Source organism: Saccoglossus kowalevskii, chromosome 14 (assembly GCF_978046115.1).
Source record: "Saccoglossus kowalevskii chromosome 14, keSacKowa6.1, whole genome shotgun sequence".
NCBI classification, from domain to species: domain Eukaryota; kingdom Metazoa; phylum Hemichordata; class Enteropneusta; family Harrimaniidae; genus Saccoglossus; species Saccoglossus kowalevskii.
In genome coordinates, this window is record NC_140654.1 from 14,462,305 (window position 1) to 14,484,535 (window position 22,231).

General features: G+C 32.6%; 2 protein-coding genes across 2 annotated transcripts in view; both read left to right on the top strand.

Moving 5' to 3' along the window:
- Positions 1-3,605: 3,605 nt before the first annotated feature.
- Positions 3,606-6,508, top strand: LOC144342141 (plasminogen-like). Its single transcript, XM_085507483.1, has 6 exons — positions 3,606-3,703; positions 3,918-3,949; positions 4,825-4,957; positions 5,057-5,332; positions 6,099-6,161; positions 6,447-6,508. The coding sequence occupies exons 2-6, from the start codon at positions 3,938-3,940 to the stop codon at positions 6,506-6,508; spliced, it is 546 nt and encodes a 181-aa protein (XP_085363609.1). The 5' UTR covers positions 3,606-3,703; positions 3,918-3,937.
- Positions 6,509-6,765: 257 nt separating this feature from the next.
- Positions 6,766-22,231, top strand: part of LOC144343522 (uncharacterized) — a 31,267-nt gene continuing 15,801 nt past the window's right edge. The window contains exons 1-28 of the mRNA XM_085507484.1: positions 6,766-6,834; positions 6,926-7,186; positions 7,689-7,952; positions 9,079-9,246; positions 10,092-10,202; positions 10,360-10,623; positions 11,175-11,276; positions 11,404-11,493; positions 11,727-11,816; positions 12,079-12,156; positions 12,383-12,472; positions 13,132-13,209; positions 13,471-13,560; positions 14,208-14,285; positions 14,548-14,637; positions 15,398-15,728; positions 16,102-16,175; positions 16,500-16,553; positions 17,082-17,156; positions 17,255-17,344; positions 17,446-17,535; positions 17,637-17,726; positions 17,830-17,919; positions 18,021-18,107; positions 18,636-18,713; positions 19,788-19,862; positions 20,425-20,493; positions 20,738-21,068. Coding sequence (XP_085363610.1) covers positions 6,777-6,834; positions 6,926-7,186; positions 7,689-7,952; positions 9,079-9,246; positions 10,092-10,202; positions 10,360-10,623; positions 11,175-11,276; positions 11,404-11,493; positions 11,727-11,816; positions 12,079-12,156; positions 12,383-12,472; positions 13,132-13,209; positions 13,471-13,560; positions 14,208-14,285; positions 14,548-14,637; positions 15,398-15,728; positions 16,102-16,175; positions 16,500-16,553; positions 17,082-17,156; positions 17,255-17,344; positions 17,446-17,535; positions 17,637-17,726; positions 17,830-17,919; positions 18,021-18,107; positions 18,636-18,713; positions 19,788-19,862; positions 20,425-20,493; positions 20,738-21,068 — 3,446 coding nt within the window. The 5' untranslated portion in view covers positions 6,766-6,776. The remainder of the gene's footprint in view (positions 6,835-6,925; positions 7,187-7,688; positions 7,953-9,078; positions 9,247-10,091; positions 10,203-10,359; positions 10,624-11,174; positions 11,277-11,403; positions 11,494-11,726; positions 11,817-12,078; positions 12,157-12,382; positions 12,473-13,131; positions 13,210-13,470; positions 13,561-14,207; positions 14,286-14,547; positions 14,638-15,397; positions 15,729-16,101; positions 16,176-16,499; positions 16,554-17,081; positions 17,157-17,254; positions 17,345-17,445; positions 17,536-17,636; positions 17,727-17,829; positions 17,920-18,020; positions 18,108-18,635; positions 18,714-19,787; positions 19,863-20,424; positions 20,494-20,737; positions 21,069-22,231) is intronic.

The following is a 22,231-nucleotide window of genomic DNA, read 5'->3' on the forward strand; positions in this document are numbered from 1 at the left end:
GTTGTTCTCTGCCTTTTTATTCAAATATACATGTTTTCCTATTAATCAAACAACTTATGTTAATATAGTCACATCCGTTTGAAAGGCTTTGTTGATCAGTGAGTGACTTTGTATGCTGTTTGGCAAAAATGCAAAAAGTATACATCATAACTACATTCATTTTGAACATACATATTGCAATAATTGATGTAAAATGCATATTGGTTAAACAGTGTTATTAAACGGCTATGTTTATTCAATTTAATAATCGGTGTATGCATGTTCATTCTCTCGCGCAACATAGAGAGATTGGATTGAATTTCTTGAACTAGGGTTGGCCATTTATTTTCATCTCTGATTTCCAATCTAAGTATATACATTACTAGATTAAGAATATTACAGTATGCAGGACAAGAGTAAATGTCATCGTTCAATTCAATACGATGTATTTCATCTAGTTTTTAATAATCTTTCAAACAGAATAAATGCACTAGCAGAAATATTATTCACGGTTTCGATTGTTCGCATGTACTACAGTAATATAAAAAAAACGATTTTCCACTTATACATGTTTCAGTTCGAAGATAAATAAATAGCATTACTAAATTCTACTTTCACAATCTATTTTATTAGTTTATTTATCTGAAATACACACTACAGTACAGGTGCCATCAATAGTGGTGTTTACTTACCAATTTTATAATACATTACAACATAGGCATACAAGATATCTCATAAGTGACTAGAAATTATTATTAAACTTATTATTAACTTATTATAAATAGAAATTGTTGGTCGAGGATATCGTAATATATTTTTTATTACGCATATTCGTTTGACAGCTTGTAAAGTTTAAAAACTAATACAGTGATCGTGATTATCGAACGCTTATTCATAGACGTAAATCATAAACAACGATTAAGTAATATATTGTTTCCAAGAACAAAAGTTATTGTTGAACCACCACTATATTTATGGTTCTACGTGGAAATATTTAGAGTAAATTGCCACTTTTCTGCGTTGTCAAATTATGAAATGACGTCTCAAATATATTCGATTTTATACAACACATCTTATATCTGAAAAAAAACAGATACATTCAAAACAATATCAATAAGAATCATTTTAAAAAAATAGTGTGTGAAACAGCTAATGTAACAGTTCTGATAAACAGATATGTTTGCAATGTCGAATCACATTTTCGGTACTTCACTTACTTCTTATAGAAAATAATTACACTGATTTATTATACTGAGCTGCAAATATAAATATATATATGATACATATTTTTATAATATGGCGTCACATTTAGAAAAATGTTAATGCTAAATAGAATATGTCGTCAGAACAATTATAATATGGTCGGAAATATTTTCGAATTGTAAAATGACTCACTGTATAAACTGCGTTTGAGAAGGATACGGCCACTCATTAGCGATGACGTCACACTCTTTGGAAACTTGAGGGACTATATGAAGGTATTTAATAAAATTTTAATATTGGTAATAATTATAGAATGTTTGAATATTTCCAAGATTTACGGCGTATTTGCTGTATATATTATTTATGTATTCGTATATATAAGATTCAATTTACGATATGGTATTCACAATTGTAAGATGTTCGAAAATGGTAAAATGAGGAATACACTGTCATCTTTCTTCGTACATGATAAACGTTCAGATAATATTGTTAGCACAATTTGCGAGAGGAGAGAGGATCATCCTATACAAGCCCAATTTCACTTTTGCCTGAATAATTTTTTTGTGAATTGTCACATATAAATCTCCACGTGGTTACCATTTGTCCAAGTACTGCCAAACTAGCATTAGTAATGAGCGTGGATGAGTATCAAGTATTATATATTATTATACATCTTACTGTCTTAGTGCATATATATATAGCAGCTTTTACTGAACACATATGACATGCGCAATGGTTAGTATCCATTTTCATTCATAAATGAAATGTTGTGTCATTATGTTGTCTGCCGGAAATGTACACATTTAATGCACGTATAATGTACACAGCGAATATTGTGTAACATGCATTTCAAAAGTTAAGGTCACTACTACTTTTTAACATCAAATATTCATAATTCTAATATATGCATTGAAAACGCAAGACTGGTTAATGCGTTTTCTCATACTTTGTTAAAACATATTGTACGTATATTAGGGAATGTTCGTGTGCAAAGAGTCGTTAGGCTCATAAGGTGTACAGTTTCTCTGGAGCTCTCAAATCTTTGCATTGGATTAAACCTCCTAACAAGCTTGTATTGTTTTGTTTAGTTTATATTTATCAAACAAGAATCTCGAAATCATAGAAATGCCCGGAGCATGATATTCATCTTCGTATTGTGTTTAACCGGTAGTGAATTCTAACGAGCTCGCTATGCAGAAACAATATGTTTCTCTGAAACTACATGTAAGTTCACGCAGCGGGGGTAAATAATGTCTGGTGTTGAAAATATTGTGCCGTGTTATTGACACAACCGTTGAGAAAGTATATTGCAGCGATAGTCTGCACGTTACTAAAAAGAACACTCCCTCTAATCCAGACAACGTCACTCACTAGTCCGCCATTTTGCATGCACGTAGTACATGCATGTACTGGTCACCGAAGGGAAACTCATTTGTAAGCAGGATAAGGTAAGTCAGATCGTTTCAATGATTATCTTTGACATACAAAGAAAAAACAGTTATATACACATAAACTAATAGTGGCAACTGATAAACAGCTGTATTGAACACGTCATGCGGAAATTGTAATCTAGTAGAAGCCATTGTACTAAGACTAAATAGGATAGGAGCGAGAGATCAAATTTAATGGCGCATATATAAAACGTCGTCGAGTATTATATGTCGGCAATGATGCTTTATCATGTTAATGATAACAAATACGCTCATTATGAGTGTGCATACAGAAGTAACAAAAAAGACACTAAACTGATACACAGTATCATAACTCATCACATTATTGTATGCATTTATTTTACTATTTATTAGTTTCTTCATACTTATCATTTATACTAATATCGATGAACACTATTATTATAATTCAAACTATGTTGATCGACATATTGGTCATTGTATTCGTAAAACATTCAATGGATTTTTTCGCTTCTATATCACTTCTCGATATGAGTAGATTATACATTTGTGAGAGGTTAATTACAAAAGGCATTTATAAATGCATGTTCAGTAAATAATTATGTGTCCCGGATAATGAGCAACACATACTGTATTGCAGTATTATTTCTAACGCGTGAACCAAAAAGATACATTATTAACAGTATTAGTTTTATCACAATCCTGAGTGTTAAAAATATCTGCTGTAACGAGAAAACAGAATACATTCGTAGAAAGCATGGTACGATTTAGTAGTGCGCTGAATGCGTCCATGTAATCCTATGTTGTTTAACACCATGAAGTTACAAATAAAAATGGTCATTTATAATATTATATTAATGAATTTGCGAATATAAATATATTTCTTAGCAGAAACGTTTTTTAATTATTTTGATTTCGTTAAACAAAGCATATAATAACACGGGATAATTTAGAAATTATGTTGAAAAAATAATGTGTGTTTAGTCAGATATTTATTTGTTATGACCCCATTATGAACAGCTGTGCGACTAGCAGTGTTTTCCTGTCAATGAGATTATTACGTTCTACCAGAGGCATAATTTTTCGTTAAATCTCATCACAATCCTCTGCAGGTAATATTAGTATATATTTCACAAGAAATCAAAAGATATATATTGTTCAAAATGAATATTCTGTATACCATACGACATAAATAATTCAAGTAATTACAGACATTTCATGTTTGATAAATATTATCCAATATAAATATTCAATTGAATAGACATATATATATTGATATAACTACCGTATTTTCATTGTTACTGATACCAATATTCATCTTTGCAGACATTAACGCATACTCTCACATGGCAGGGTCGGTAAGTGTGTTGGTTTATAGCTGATTTGTTTATACTATAACTCACATGAGATACATCTATAGCATACCAAAAGTGAATTAAAATTTGCAATGGAGATATATGAGCATTTCGCATCTCAAATGTTAATGTCTCAAACCAGAGTCGAGTTTGTCCATAACATTTTTGATTTATTCAAAAATATATTTCTATTTCACATTAAGTAATAGTCTAGACTGTATCTGTCATAATATGCTGTGAATTTGTGTCAAGTACAGTAAAATAAATCATGCATCTATTCTGTATTTTGACTTGCCAAAAACTCTATGGTACTTTTCTAAAAAAATAATCAAACTATTTATCCAGATTAATATTCCATGGTTTGGAAGGTTAACTAAAATAAAACGTCATGAATTCCATTGTTTTATAGCAGTTTTTATTTTATAGCACCCTGGCATTATTGTGTGACACAGTGTGGCCATGCCAAAATGTGGTATTCTTACTGTGCCGAGTTTCCAGTAAAACTCTCAGGCAACACAAATTTATCGTTGTATTAATGGGCGCAGTTTTATTAGTGAGGGTATTCCCCGACAAGGATCTATCTACACAAATAAACCACCATATACTAATTTATGTTTCCCAAGTGTTTCATCTTATTACTTTGCAATTCAGTGCAGGTTGCTGACTGGCTGCTGTTTTTTCACTGTTAGCTAACTGAGCATAGTACATCATTAAGTAGACACGTAGCTTCGTGAGATTTGATAAAATATAGATAATAATTTGTAACACCATGGCTATTTTTTGCTGACCAATAATATAAGACTTTACCATAGAACAGTTTAGGAAGCTTCTTCCATGCCATCTACCTATATGCTCGACTTTTGTTTGTTAACAAACAGGCAAAACCCTGGTACTACCAATCCAGTAATTTTGGTGTTATTGGAATATGCATTGCGTCTGTTCTGCTCGCTTGTGCTTTAACGATATTTATATTGATACTGGTATTTACAGACAAAGATGTGTCTGAAATAGGTACGTACGCACTTTCTTTAACATTTACTAGTAAATAACACATCGCTGTCCCGCCAGGTTTGAACTGAAGTTTATAACATAAGTTCATTTTATCACCAGAGCAAGTTGCCAATTTTACCGAGTGTTATGAAGAAGCGGATGGAAAAGATTACAGAGGTGTTGTTAACACGACGATGAATGGAGAAGAATGTGCAATTTGGACTTCTGACAACACGCACCAGCACGGGAAAACGCCCGAAAATTACCCGGATTCAGGACTCGGAGACCACAATTACTGCCGGAATCCAGACGGAGATATGGGGGCATGGTGTTACACAACGAATCTCGACATTCCTTGGGAGTTCTGTAACATTGGGCCTCCCCGAGAAGATTGTAGTAAGCATACTTAAGTATATATTGTATATATTGTATTATCCCCTACTGAAATAATCGATAAAATAGATAAATATCACCATACACTAAAATAATATGCTAGTTATAGTATGTTATAAGTATTACATAAAAAAACGTAAAAAACTAAACCTTCTTATTTGTGACAATATCAACGATCTTCTCAAAATCAGTAAGTGAAACATACTTTCTGCCAAAGAAATAGATGTTATAACAATAGTATTAACAGGCACACACAAGCAAATAAATGGATATTGATGTGAAAAGCATACAGCTTTGATGGTCATTTGACTGTTGTGTATGATTACATGCACGACAGCTGTTAGATCAGGTGTTTATTTATTATGTTATTCCAGCTAAGTATGCTTAATTCACCGGCGTGTTTTATATTCGCTGTAAATTACCGACGCTTGTCCTTTATATTCTTTCATATGGTAGACGTTAATGGTTGATGTGTTGTAATTTAATGTCAGTATATTGGCATGATCGCAACACACGTCTCCAAAAAATGGACAATTAACGATCGATTCGACTGAGTAAAGTGTCATAAACAAAATGTTGGAATCCAGGCTTACTTTCAACAATTTAGCGTAACGCCAGGTTTTGGATTGAGTGCTTTATTTCAACTGGTTCATTTGTTTTGAGTTTTATCGTATTTTCATGATACAATGATAATGATTTTAGCCACCGTTTATTTTTAATTCAAATTCAAATGTGAAGACTAACACATTGTTTGTCTATGTGAATACAGGTGCAACGACAATTGAACCGAACGAGACAGCAATATTAACGACACCATATCGCACATTTTCTGGTGAGTTCAGCTATTCAATAATTAATTAACTCAGTTTGTATCAGTAAATACATTAACTTCTTACACATTAGTACGAATTATTTCATGACGAACATTTCCGGCTGGGTAAAGGTAGATAGTAACTGGGTAATGATATGAATTGTAAACATCTTTTTTGCGCTTTTAGCATTATCTTAGCGCAATGAAATGAAGGCGGCTGTAAGTTAGCATTTAGATGGTATAACTGACAGGCAAGAGCACAACACGCATTGTGATAGTAATACATTGATTTTACCCTTCTCACAGGTGAAACAACATCATTGTCAGACGTGAATGTTAACACATCATCTCGAACAAATGCAGGTTAGAATTTGATACAAATTGAAATAAACATACATAGAAAATATCACGAAGTTATGGAACTACATGACACAATATCAAATAAGAAAGCTGTCTGACATGTGTTATATATAGTTATGTTAAATTTGAATATATAGTTGTTTTATCTGGAACAATCAGCAAGAAAATGTTAGCATACATGACTGTAAGCTAAGCATATCATTATCATAAATTAACACCTGCTAACTTGTTTCCACAGCAGAATATACAATTTCGCCAAGGATGTTTTCCACGAGAATGGGAGCCGTTGCCACGACTGAAACTACAACGATGACAGCAACCACCTATTCACCCGGTATGTGCATGTAATATTACATGGAAGGTTAAAGCTAATTTATAAGTCAACGTTTCCAACAGCCGATTTGATATATTTATTTTCTCAACAGAACATGAGTGTTACACACGTGCGGACGGAAGTGATTATCGCGGACTAGTCCATGTAACGTCCATGGGAATAAATTGTCAGAAATGGAGTTCTCAGAGTCCGCACCCGCACAACAGACTTCCTTACCTCTACCCAAATGCTGGTCTAGGAGATCATAATTACTGCCGAAATCCCGACGGAGAAATGGGAGTATGGTGTTATACTATGAACCCTGACATTCGACGACAACAATGTTCAATTGGGAATTCTATGGAATCATGTGGTTAGTTTTTATTGCGAACATAAATGCGGCCAGAAAACAACAAGAAATAAACAACAAATGCAACATGAAGATAAATACTAAAAATAAAATAATGTTTCTATAAATAATCTAATCAGTTAATCTGTATCAGAGCATGCACTTTATAATCCAGAAAACGTGTTTTAGCATGAACGTTACCATATGTTGATGTTCATTTATTTACAGTACATTTACTGTAAAATTGAATTTTATAGTTAACGTCATATGCGTTAAAAAGGTGAATTAAAAATAAAGGTTGGACAAACCATCCTTCTGTGAATATTTGTATTTTACAGGTTGTTGACCATATACAATATAATTTATTTTTGACATTGACGTTACTGTTATTTCAGAAATAGATGTAATATTTTCAAAATGACAGTGTCAGTATCCAATCGTTAACTTACGCATGTCGAACAACCTGAATATTTCCCATTTCTTGGTACTCCTGAGTGTAATTTATCCTTATATATTTTGTTCTCAGGGAACGGAGAATGCTTCGTAGAAACTGATGGGAGTGATTATCGGGGGTTGATCCAGAAGACTGTTCATGGGAAATTGTGTCAAAAGTGGACTGCACAGTATCCCCATTCTCACAACACGATCGATGTAAACTTCCCAAATTCTGGCCTGGGAGATCATAATTATTGTCGAAATCCTGATAGAGAAATTGGAGTTTGGTGTTATACCACTGACGTGAATACACGCAAAGAGCTTTGTGACATTGGCGAACCAAGTGACACATGTGGTAGGTACAGACGCTGATATCAGACCCTTTCATGGAGTGTATAATGAAATAATAATTACAAAACATTTCAAAAGGGATGACAATGGTATTGCGTGTGTATTGTATTGCAGAACGATTAGTTATGCCTGTTAATATGAGTAGATCATACGCTAAAGGGTGAACTTGCCAACAGTTTAGATTACCAAAACACTATATGATACGAACATATAATTTTAACATCGTTTCAAACATAAACTAATGTTTGTGTGACACAATGCGCTAATTAAAAAAAATTGAAACAATACACATTTTGTCCTGATTGCAGGTATTTCCCCCAATAATAATGAAAGAAACAATGATCATTCGAAATTAATGACGAAATGCGACAGTTCCGAAAATTGAATGTCATTCTTGACTCTTCTGACTTTTTTGTATGTGCAAATTGCAAGTGCTATACTAGTGCTGACACTTAGCTTGGGACTACATGACATGGCTGTGCAATTGTAATGCTCTATCCTGGCGACAACCAGTCTCGGTCGAATACAAGCACCTGCGGACCCTAACCAAGGCCCCCCAAAGTCGCATTAGTTTGGGAATGAATCTCGGCCAGTGGAATAGGCCTTACCATTGAGTATGTGGCACACTCACCTAGGGTAAGGGGTGATGTTTTGATGTTCATCCTAATGTTAAGAAGATGCCAGTACTTAATGCCATGAAATGAAATCAGCACCAAGCCACCATTGAATTTCAATTTGACATATCTATAAATTCAAATTTTAGATCTATTTGTATCTGTTTGACAAGTTTACCACATGCGGGCGCCATTTCATTATTAGAAATTGATTGAACATTGAAACCGACAGAAGGCATATTATAATACACTCTGCAATACCGGCTTAGGTATTTTGTAAGAAATGTAAAATGCATGACACGTTTATTTTGTAGGCAAAAACTACATAGGTATTAGGTAGCAAACGGCAACATTGCAACTATTTAATTTGCCGTTAGATAAAAAAATACACGAATATTTGTTATATTTATTTTGCAAATGCTAGTGAACCGCTTGCATGCAATATGTCAATTTTGGAAATAGTTTAAATAATGTTATTGTTGTTAAAGTTGTTATTACCTCCATTTTCCTCCTAAGGTACAACTATTCAACCGGGAATAACTACAACTGCGATTCCATCAGATATAAGCACTGAGACCCAAGGGGAAGGAAGTACATCCATAATCCCGATGTTGAAAACATCCCCAATACCAAAAGAAAGTACCTCTGAAAGACCGAGCGACGTGGTAACAACTGCAAATGAAAGTAAGCAATATTTAATCGGACGTCATACAAGTTTGTGTTAAAGTAAATGCTCTTCTAGCTGGTACACGAAATTGTCAAAAGTATTGATGTATATCTTCACTGTTTTAAAACAAAACTTCCAAATCAGTATTATCAATCAATTAAATTGCATAAGTCGAAACATATGCAAATGATGTCAATAACGCATGCAATACATTAATTGTATTGATTATTTTGAGTAAAACAATATTAGTAAATTTTAAACTTTGCAAATATCGGTGATGAAATGAAATATTAGATGAAAAAACATTGGCTTGCCGAAAGGGCGGTAGTCGTCGCGCCATGCATGCGCTAGATATGGGGGGGGTCATATAAACAAAGATGGCGACTTTGAATGTTGCGCAGATCAACGAGTGCAAACTGAGACGATACCAAGCTTTAATTAGGTACTTTTGTAGGTGATTGGAAGGTATCACATGAGTCACCAGTGGTAGTTAGTGCAAGTAGCGCCCAGGTCAACCCTCATACTTGTGATTGCCATTAGAAAAGCGCATTGGACTATGGGATAATCAATGTTTATTAACACGAATGTAGCATATGCGAAGAGCGACGACCAACGTCCTTTAAACTGACAACATTTGGTTCCATTTTTTTAAACCTGGTAATTAATCAAACGAATCTTAATTTTCACCAAATTTGAAAAACAGTTCAGATGTAATTTATATGACGTTAGATACTCTACAAATATGCATGTGGTGATCAAATGGAAAGGATGTTGTACGTGTACCAGGAGCGAACTTATTAGTCATATTTTAAATTTACTTTCATTATACCTTCATCAAAATGCATTTTGACATCTATTTCAGACAGTACATACATGTACACGGTGGAAAATACATCTATAGGTCCTCAAGAAACAACATCCGAAAGACCAAAAGCAACGACAAATGTCAACGAGTTAACTACTGCAAATCAAAGTCAGCAACATAAATATATATATTATATACAATACAACATTAAGTAATTGGCTGTTATTAGTTGGGTAATACAAACACAATTTATATAATTAACGACGCTATTTTACAGTTTGCCTTTAAAACTAACTTGTTTTCAAATTGGTAAATATCATTGCAGTTACATCGGAATGCTATAGACTGCCGAATGGTGCCGACTATAGGGGAATCAAAAATACGGTGCATCACGGTGTATCATGTCAGAAATGGACAGAGCAATCACCCCATCAACACCCATTCACACCCTCAAACTATCCACATGCTGGTCTTGGAGACCACAACTATTGTAGAAATCCAGATGGTAAAATGAGGCCTTGGTGCTACACCACATTCCATCATATCGGGTGGGTGTACTGTCACGTTGGGCTGCCTTATAGCAACTGCGGTACGTGTACTTTTTATTGCATTACATCACCATAAATATATATTTTTCGATATCCCGAACACGATTGCGTTAGGCTTTATATATTATATGCACTTCAGTTGAGAGCTTATTGTCTTATGAAATTATGATATTCAATATCAACGTACCACGTGACTGATGGATTGAAATGTCATGTATTCGAAACTTTGAAAATTTAAGTTGGGTGGATCTCATTAATGGCCAATTTTCAAAGACATAAAATATTAAAGAGTCTGTAAAATTATTATTCATTAATATTTTTTAGGTCAGCGATTAGTCATATTGTGGTACAAATTGTGAAATTCAATTTTAATCGAAATCATATGTGGTGTCAACCGTTCCAGCTTCAATCACAAATTTAAAAATACTTAATATCCCTGCATGAACATTTACAAACTTATTTGTTACTTACTATTATTTTTTTAGTTTTACCACTGTAATATTTAAATTGAGTATTTATATTTCTGTAATAATTGTATATATATACATTCGTATATGGCAATATCATTTTTTTTCTAATTACATTGACTCAGGTTCAACTACGCAGTACACAACAACTACTAGTAATAAACCACACACGACTGTTCCTACTAAAACGGATTTGCCAACAAGTTATAAAAGAACAACTTTCCCAGGTAATATAGCCTTATACAATTTACAAGAACTAATTTTCATACTGCAAGCTTCCAGTACATTCCATAGTATGCCTCAGTGTGACGTGCAATGTTATGATTACTTTATATTTATACAATTTATATTTAGTTCGAACTACACAATCAGTGACAACATCACTCGACTTTAGTACCGAATCAGTACAAACAACTGTGTCGGGGACCACTCATATGGAACTAGGTAAATATATTACATATTCGATTCCTGATATGTGATTTTTATTCAACGTAATATGGTTTGTTTGTTATTTTTGTTTTTCATTGCAAATTACGTCATCTACGAAATTAATCATATCAATCATTTCTTCAAATACGATATTTGTACATGTATATGTATAACAATACAAAAATAAAAAATATAACGTCCATATTATATGTCAATAAGTAATACATCTTATTATCTCATGTATTCAGATAAGACTACACTAACAGTGACCACACCGTTCGACTCAAACACCGAAGCAGTACCATCCACTGTGATTGAAAGAACTACTATCGAGCAAGGTAATTTATGTGCCAGTGTTTGAATAATTCACAATGATATTTATAAATGACAGTATTTAGAAGTAGACAAACATATATGTGTAAAAGAACTGTTACATTTGTGTCAATTTAGATATTATTCACTTTTTGTTTAAAAAAAATCTAACATAAATATCTATATAGTTGTAACTCGTACAACCACAATTTGACAAAACTTTCATAAACTAAATTGTTATTTTCTGTCATTTATCTTAATAATATGTAAATTTTATTTGAATATCAGCTTTTACAACACAACCTACAGCTAGCAAATCGCAAACGATCGAACCACTTCTAACAACCACCGACACCACTATACCAGGTAAGCAATTATTACAGCGCACATAATAAAAAATGGTGTTCAATCAGCAACAAGTACCATCATTGATACGATTTAGTACACTAATTAGTTCTATGATAATTTAGCTTCTTTAAAAAAACGTGAGTATTTGTTGAGTGCGGAATAGTCTAATCGATACAAAATTAAATAATATAACGTCCATATTACAAGTCAATAAGTAATACATATTATTATTTTATGTATTTAGATAAAACTACACTAACAGTGACCACACCGTTCGACTCAAATACCGAAGCAGTACCATCCACTGTGATTGAGAGCACTACTATCGAGCAAGGTAATTTATGTGCCAGTGTTTGAATAATTAACAAAGATATTAATAAATGAAAGTGTCGATCTAAATCACTCTTATACTGCATACTGTGGTTAACAAAATGATTTACTGTTTCCAGATTATATACAAAAACATTGAAACTAAAAAGAGATATTAACAAGCAGCTTAGGAAACTTGCATAATGATATAAATAAAATATTTAAAATGTGATTAATGTATATGCAAAAATAACACATATTCAATTAATTTCTTAAAACATGACGAATTACGTCATCTACGAAATTAGTCATATTAATCATGTCTTTCAATGCGATTATAAATTATTCTAATTCAATCAATCAATCAATCAAACGTTTTATTTTTCCATTAATATGATCAATCGCAAATATAATATGTTAATAAATTCAGTTATTGACAACAAAAGTTTATGACTTTATTTTAAGACATTATTCAATGAAAGTATTGAGAAGTAGACAAACATATACGTGTAAAAGAACTGTTACATTAGTGTCAGTGTAGACATTATTCACTTGTTTTAAATAATCGTACATAAGTGTCTATAGTCGTATCTCGTACAACCACAATTTGGCAACACTTCCATAAACTAAATTGTTATTTTCTGTCATATATCGTAATAATATGTTAATTTTACTTAATATCAGCTTTCACTACACAACCTGCAACTACCAAATCGCAAACGAGCGAGCCAGATCTAACAATCATCGACACCACTATGCCAGGTAATCAATTATTACAGCGCACATACTAAAATAGTGTTCAATCAGAAACAAGTACCGCCATTAATACGATGTAGTACATTAATTAGTATTATGATAATTTTGCGTCTTTGAAAACGAAAAAAAAAAACGTGAGTATTTGTACTGTATTTGGGTGTGGAATAGTCTAATCAAAGATACATATGTTTTGTATTTTAACCAATACAAAATTAAATAATATAACGTCCATATTATACGTCAATAAGTAATACATCTTGTATTCAGAAAAGACTACGCTAACATTGACTACACCGTTCAACTCAAATACCGAAGCAGTACCATCCACTGTGATTGAGAGAACTACTATCGAGCAAGGTAATGTGTGTGCCAGTGTTTGAATAATTTACAAAGATATTATTAAATGAATGTGTCCATCTAAATCACTCCAATACTGCAGTCTGTAGTTAACTAAATAATTTACTGTTTCCCTATTAAATACAAAACATGGAAATTAAAACGAGATATTAACAAGCAGCTTAGAAATCTGCATAATGATATAAATAAAATAGTTAAATGTGATTACTGTATATGCAGAAATAACACAATTTCAATATATTTTTAAAACATAACGAATTACGTCATTTACGAAATTAATCATATCAATTATTTCTTTAAATGCGATTGTAATTATTCTAATTCAATCAATTAATCAAAGATTTTATTTTACCATCATATGATTAATCGCAAATTTAATTGCGAAATATGTTATCAAATTCAGTTATTGACAACAAAAGTTAGTTTATGACTTTGTTTTAAGACATTTCAATGGCACTATTGAGAAGTAGACAAACATGTACGTGTAAAGGAACAGTCAAATTTATGTCAATTTAGATATTATTCCCTTTTGTTTTTCAATAGTCACACACAACTGTCTATAGTCGTATCTCGTAAAACTTTCATGAACTAAATTGTTATATTCTGTCATATATCTTAATAATATGTTAATTTTATTTGAATATCAGCTTTTACTACACAACCCACAACTAGCAAATCGCAAACAAGCAAACCAGTTCTAACAACCATCGACACCACTATACCAGGTAAGCATTATTACAGCGCACATACTAAAAAACGGTGTTCAATCAGAAACAAGAACCACCATTGATACGATTTAGTACACTAAATAGTTTTATGATAGTGTAGCTTCTTTAAAAAAATTGAAAAAAAACGTGAGTATCTGTTGAGTGTGGAATAGTTATTAAATAGACATATATTTTATATTTTAATCAATTGAAAATTAAATAATATAACGTCCATATTATACGTCAATAATTAATACATCTTATTATTACATGTATTCAGATAGGACTACACTAACAGTGACCACACCGTTCGACTCAAGTACCGAAGCAATACCATCCACTGTTATTATAAGAACTACTATCGAGCAAGGTAATTTGTGTTTCCGTGTTTGAATAGTTCACAATGATTTTTATAAATGAATTTGTCCATCTAAATCATTCAGGTTATATAAAACTAATTTACTATGTTTCCCTATTATGTAGAGAACATGAAACTAAAAATTAACGAACAGATTGGGAAACAGTCTAATGATATCAATAAAATATTTGAAATGTGGTTAATGTATACGCAGAAATAACACATTTTCAATTAATTACCTAAAGCATTTTGTCACAATATTTCTGGTATTTGTTATCATCACTTTATGTAAATTCTTCAAAGATTTGTATCATATTTTCTATTTAATGATTAAAATAATATGCACGAGCGTATTTAACGTACATGTCACCTTCCAAGAACAATCCACAACTAGCGAGCCTCAAACCATCGAACTCACATGTAACAAAACGCCCTCCTAAATATGAAACCATAAAAATGAAAAATAAACAATGTTCGCAATTCAAGCCGTTTAGTAAATTATCATGTTTATTGCTATAACATTTTGTATTAATGATGACGTATGATTTGAACTAATATTATGAAGAAACCCTCTAATTGTTTCATACGTTTTTCTAATATAAAATACATTGCATTCGTTACATGCACAGAGTAACTTTTCAAAACAAATCTAATATACTGCAATAAAACAGTAATTGACGCTCGTCGTTATCAACATACATTGTATACATTGAAAGGTAAGCATCTAAACAAATACACATATTATTCACATTATTCTACTTATTAATTTTAGGTCCCCCAACTATAACAGTAGGATGTCAAACGTACTACGCCTTTTCAAATAAGGTCGACTGGCAAACAGGTTTTAATCGATGCGATGCACTTGGTATGACGATGGCAACATTGCAAACCCAGACGGTTTCGAGAGAAATTCGCGACTTTTTAAATAATGGTAATTTTGATGGTCATGTGAAAGGATATTGGATCGGTCTACATGACCGAAACGTGGAAGGAAACTATGAATGGTTGAATGGCGAAGACTTTATTTGGACAAACTGGGCTAAAAATCAACCAAGCAACTCTAAAAAGAAAGATCCAGAAGGTCAAGATTGTATCCACATATGGTGAATACTACATTTATTGTCTTATTTCCTTGTCAGGTCACACGTTTATTCTTATAGAAAATGTATAATATATAAGTTACGAAAACAAGTAAAATAATTGCGTATTTTACAATAACTTTTGAAAAAGTTGCCTACACATTTTTGTAAATTTTGACAAATGACATTTGATAAAAATTATTTGTTATAATCATTTCAAATCGAAATCAACATACTCCACTGCCAATTGTTTGCCTACTTTATATTTAAATACCTAATCCTGTGTGTAATAATAAGCTTTAATGCTACTCCAAGACGGCTATGGCCACTCGTATTCACATTAAAGTTGCATTAAGATAGTAAACACATATTGTTGTGAGGTGATTTATTATTTTAGGAAAGGAAGAAATTACCAGTGGGACGATGATTACTGCCATAAAAAGAAAGGCTATCTATGCCAAACACCTACCCGTAAGTTGAATTAGTTATTCCATGTCGCTATGTTTTACATATGTTATCAATTAAATCACATATTTCAAATTAAAACATTTTAAATTACTAACACTTATTATATTTTTCGATAATTCATGGTTTGTCGCATTTTTGTTCAATGGGCTGATTATGAAATGTCCAACATCAACCATGCTAGTATTGAGCACAGTATGCCTAAACCTACTTAAGATACATACATATTAATATAGAACAACGATGTGAGAAACAGCTATTAGCGTGCATTTTATTGTGATATACTCTATAATGCCCGTATCTCAATCATGATTGTCCGTTTCTTTAAAGCGGGATGCACAACACCATCACCGTCATCGTTCCACGTCACGACAGAGTGGTCAGGTAGGAAAACTGACAAGTGCTGTAATGTAAATAATGGTAGAAATGTATTTTTCAGTATCTGATACCAGAATTTCTTATAAATATAATCAAGTAATTGTAATTTTACCGAATAATATAAGGGTTCAATGAACGCGAATTTTTCGAAGATTTAAAAAAAGCATCTTCTCATAGAAGTTCTTTGCCAATTCATACAAAATGATCTATGAAACATCTACGTTGAGACATTCAAAATAAATCCCCAAGAGAATATAAAATGCTCATAATGTCATTCCCCAATCACTAACTACATTGATTTTAAAATTGTTTAGAAACATGTGTGCACGAAGTGTTTTACAATATGGCAAACACACTATGGTTGTGCACAAAGTGTATTGTCACATGTACAAAAACATATTTTTAACTTGAACCAAATGATATAATATTTAATGTGAAGTTTATACAATACTACGACAACGTATTCAAGGAAAAGCTCAAATACTAGGAAAAAGTGTGCTAGAGCACATAATATGTTATTCTATCTCTATTTAGTTGAAACCACACAGCCAGTGACTACATTAGCCAACCCGACCACCGAGGAAATACAATCCACTTCTGCTAAACAAGGTAATATTTGCAAAACAGTTGACATATTCTAGAACCAAATACTATGAAAAAGTGTTCTAGACATAAAGGAGCTAATATGTCATTTTATCTCTATTTAGTTGAAACCACACAGCTAGTGACAACATTACCCGACTCCACCACTGAGGAAATACTGGCCACTTCCGCTGAGTTCACTTCTACTAAACAAGGTAATATTTGCGAAACAGTTGAAATATGCTAGAAACAAATACTAAGAATAATTGTTCTAGACATAAAGGAGCGAATAATATGTCATTCTATCTATATTTAGTTGAAACCACACAGCCAGTGACGACATTAGCCGACTCGACTACTGAAGAAAAACTGGCCACTTCCGCTGAGATCATTTCTACTAAACAAGGTAATATTTGCGAAACAGTTGAAATATGCTAGAAACAAATACTAAGAATAATTGTTCTAGACTTAAAGGAGCGAATAATATGTCATTCTATCTATATTTAGTTGAAACCACACAGCCAATGACGACATTAGCCGACTCGACTACTGAAGAAAAACTGGCCACTTCCGCTGAGATCATTTCTACTAAACAAGGTAATATTTGCGAAACAGTTGAAGTATGCCAGAAACAAATACTAAGGAAAAGTGTTCTAGACATAAAAAGGCGAATAATATGTTTTACTCTCACTCTATCTAGTTGAAACCACACAGCCAGTGACGACATTAGCCGACTCGACCACCAAGGAAATACTATCCACTTCCGCTGAGATCATTTCTACTGAACAAGGTATTTTTTGCGAAACAGTTGAAATGTGCTAGAAACAAATACAACGAGGAAGCGTTATAGACATAAAAGAGCCAATAATGTGTTATTCTATCTCTATCTAGTTGAAACCACACAGCCAATGACGACATTAGCCGACTCGACCACCGAGGAAATACTATCCACTTCCGCAGAGATCACTACTAAACAATGTAATTTTTGCGACACAGTTGAAATATTTCATTTCTGCTTGCATGGAGCGTTATACAGTACAGTACATTAATTGCATATTATATTGATTCATATTATATTCATAAAAAATGGTGTATCTATTCCTCACTTTAAAGTACGTTTCGTAATATATGATCCGAATTTCAAATCAAGAAAAACTGCTGCAATTTTTGGGGGAATTGAATCATTGACATATGTAATATATATAATTTCAAATTGATAAAAGCTATAAACTAATATTATTTATGTTTGCTAATAAATATCTCAATTAATAACCAATATTTCAGATATAAGTACATGGCCACTTGCCATAATATTTTACAACAACTGACACTTATACAACTCGACAATAACGAGATTGTAATATATGAAAAAAATGCATGTGAAAAAGTATGGCTCTGATGTGTGAGACCTGTAATTCGTAATAACCTGTCAACACATTCAATACATTTTTTTTTATTTATTTTATATACATTATTTCAATAATACTACATTAATTTGATCTAAAGCTACTACTACGCATTCCGCTACTAGCGAATTTCAATCCACCGAACCAATTCTAACAACAAGAAAAGCTACTTCAACAGGTAAGAGACCATACATAATAGAACAAACGACCGCAGACATGGTCTGAGACGATAGGGCATAGAAAATTATTGTGGTGAATTACGCGCCGCCTGTATTTGAATATTTGTTTTATGTTTACTGTAGTATATTAAAACGTTATTTGTACTGTAAATTTCTTGTTGATGGAAAAAATTAATCTTGCGTTCACTTTTTACTATCATATACACATACAATCACTATGCCTTACATAATGTATGACAACGTCTTCCTAATTATCACCATTAACGAGCACTACTATCGAGAATCATTATAATCAGAATCAGCTGCTTTGTCATCATCTTGAACAAACTATGCGTATTTCATCTGGGGATAGTTGACCTTTCTTGTCGTTTTGAGTACAAGATATCTGCAGCGTCACCGCTGACTGCAGCTTGATATAGCTATTTATTCTGTGTCTCGACTAATAGACGAATCGGCATTGTTCTACTCTGTTTAAATAAATTTAATTTGTGGCATCTATTTGTGCATATTTGTAGTCACTGTTTCGCATACTGATCATAATTTCCAATTATAAATCTGATAAATTCAGAAATTGACAGAATCTCATAGTCATTCAAGCCTCTACTAGCAAGTTTCTTTTTGATGTATGAATGGATGTTCGAAGTACGCAAAGATAAAATTCTTGCACATAACAATAGGGTTATTGTCAGTAGACTCTACGCAGATGACGCGATGTCGCAGATGATGGCACAATGCAAAAACAATTACGATTCTATTATGTGTTACTTTTATACAACATCCAAAATTTACATACACGTTTCCTTGAAATTCTCCCTGAAGTGATTTGACAATCAACAGACAATAAAATTAATATCATGTAGGTTATGTTACTAATGTCCAGCAACATACATGCATAAGTTTATTGGATGAATATTGAACAAAATGACATACATACGACACTGCATAATTAATCTACAATAATTCGCCGGACGCAAGAACATCAAATTAAATTAAATCAAATCACTTCTAGTGTGCAACACAAATCTTAATTCTACATGAAATTTGAGTAGACTCATAAAATGTTGTTATTTCAGCTTTCAGGACGCAACCAACAATACAGTCAACGGAAACAGTGCATATGCCGACTGAATCTGCTACAACTTGGCAAGGTATGAACAATAAATGAGATAAAGTGTATTTTTTTAAATTGCCATTATCGAGTAGAATGGACACAAATATGCATGAAGACAGCTGCCGTATTCAAATGCAAATCAGTTAAATATAAATAGATGACTTACTATCCTAACTATCCCATGCTTGCAACACACGAGTCAAGTATAAAAATACTGCACACCATTTACATGTTAGCTTCCATGACACATTAAAAAAGAAGAATTTGAAAAAAAAAAACTTAGTTTAATCAGCAACCAAAAGAACTCCATTTGATGACACAATATTACATCACTTATACGGGAGAAAACAATCATATCAAACAATCAATCACACACTCAGTAAATCCTTTTCCTGAGAGTTCGCACTGTTATTTCTAACTAGTTATGTGCTATGTACAAATGTATATTATTCCGTTTATAAAAATGAGATTGCAATGTTATGCCCTCGGAAATTATAGTATCTTATCGCGTGCCGTATGTCCGTTCATACCATTGCCGTATTGCCTTTGTTATTACTTTACGATATTCTTAAATACACCCTTTTTTTCCAAATCCCTAGCTACAACTGAGCATCCAATGACTTCTCAAATGCCGACAACAGATGCAGAACACACGACACATGAGCCAGGTAAAAACATATAGATGTTGCACCAATGAGCATTTTCACATGACGAGAAAGTTATAATTGCTAATAAGAAACATTTATTTTAACACACAAAATGTGCTGGTAAGTGCAATGAAATACACCTCAACGCTGACAAATCGAGAATTAATTGGGAAAATTTATTGAGTTGAACACAAATTGATTATGATTGATTTACTCCATGATTATGTAAATATTTATATTTATATTCAAAATGATTCAATTTTAGGTACCCCGTCTATAACTGTAGGATGTCAAACCTATTACGCATTTTCAGCGAAGGTCACGTGGCAAACCGCTATGGATCATTGTATCAGCCTTAATATGGAATTAGCGATAGTGAATAAAGGGTCGCTGTCAAGAGCAATTCGCGACTTTTTAAATAATGGTAATTTTGATGGTCATGTGAAAGGATATTGGATTGGACTACATGACCGAAACGTGGAAGGAAACTATGAATGGTTGAATGGAGAAGACTTTGTTTGGACAAACTGGGCTAAAAATCAACCGAGTAACGCTACGAAGAAAAGTCCCGATGGTCAAGATTGCGTGAAAATGTGGTAAAATATATGTACACTTTTTCTATCACCTATGTGTAATTTAAATAGTTGTGAGAAGTGTAATTAATAAACATATTAATTGAATCTAGTTATCATAATATTTTATCACTGGGAACAAATTGAAATAAATGTACCTGATATGAAGAAAAAAAAAATACCATCGACTATTTTGTCATCTAAACAAAATGTTACGATACATTGTTGACTATATGTCGTTTGCTCAAAATAATTATGCTCATAACAACAATACAGTGACCTAGAAGCGTAAACAAAACGTTTGATTCATAACATATATCTTTACAATTCTGACTTTTCGGGAATTTTACTTAAATTAAATATACCTGACGAACACCACAGCCACATATCGCCCAGTAGTTGTGCACAGTCCCATTTTATCAATGAAGTCACATAAACAGCATTGTATGCACGTTCAATAAATACTATATTCGGATTTGAAAATTATCCTATAAAATGTAATAATCTCATATATAATATACTCGAATAGACAAGTCATATTGCTTTTAAAAATCTTTCGCCTTAACTTAACAATACAAAAAAACACTACCAAATATTTTACACTGTGCATTCATTTTAAATTCTAATTGAAATTATGATCCAGTTTTTTTAATATAGTAGATTATGTAAGCTTGATACTAACACGCACAATAAATGTTCTTTACATAATACTTCAGAAGAAAAATGCCTTAAAAGCCTAAATATTGCGAATACGATTTCATACAATATTTCTTACAATCATTGCACATTAGTTCTGATGTACATTTGTATTAAACCAAATATAGCATGAACTGTGGCGCTATACTGCGTATTGTACACTCCAAGGGCGTCTTCGTGGGGATAGGATAGACTTTATTGTACCTATAATATTGTATTCAATATTGTACTTATATTTTTTAGCAGGTTCAGCTTGATGAATGTCTTCTTTTTAGAAATACCATCCAGCGCCACTTGGGCGCTGTCAGTGACGCTTCGTATGTCACTGCTTGAATCTTGGCTAACCTGGACACCTTCATTATATTTTGAATTACGTGAAATACTCTTTGATTTCGTTAGGCGTCGCTGACGTTTCGCTGACAGATTTCGAAAGCGCAGACCACATGTCTCGCGTAACTGGCTAAAGATAAACAGTTTTAGTTTCCTCGTAA

What these genes read in the sequence shown, in the direction of transcription:
- LOC144342141 (XM_085507483.1), top strand. An exon ending in CAAAGATGTGTCTGAAATAG is followed by an intron (nt 4,958 to 5,056) that starts GTACGTACGCAC and finishes TTTTATCACCAG; the next exon opens with AGCAAGTTGCCAATTTTACC. An exon ending in GCCTCCCCGAGAAGATTGTA is followed by an intron (nt 5,333 to 6,098) that starts GTAAGCATACTT and finishes ATGTGAATACAG; the next exon opens with GTGCAACGACAATTGAACCG.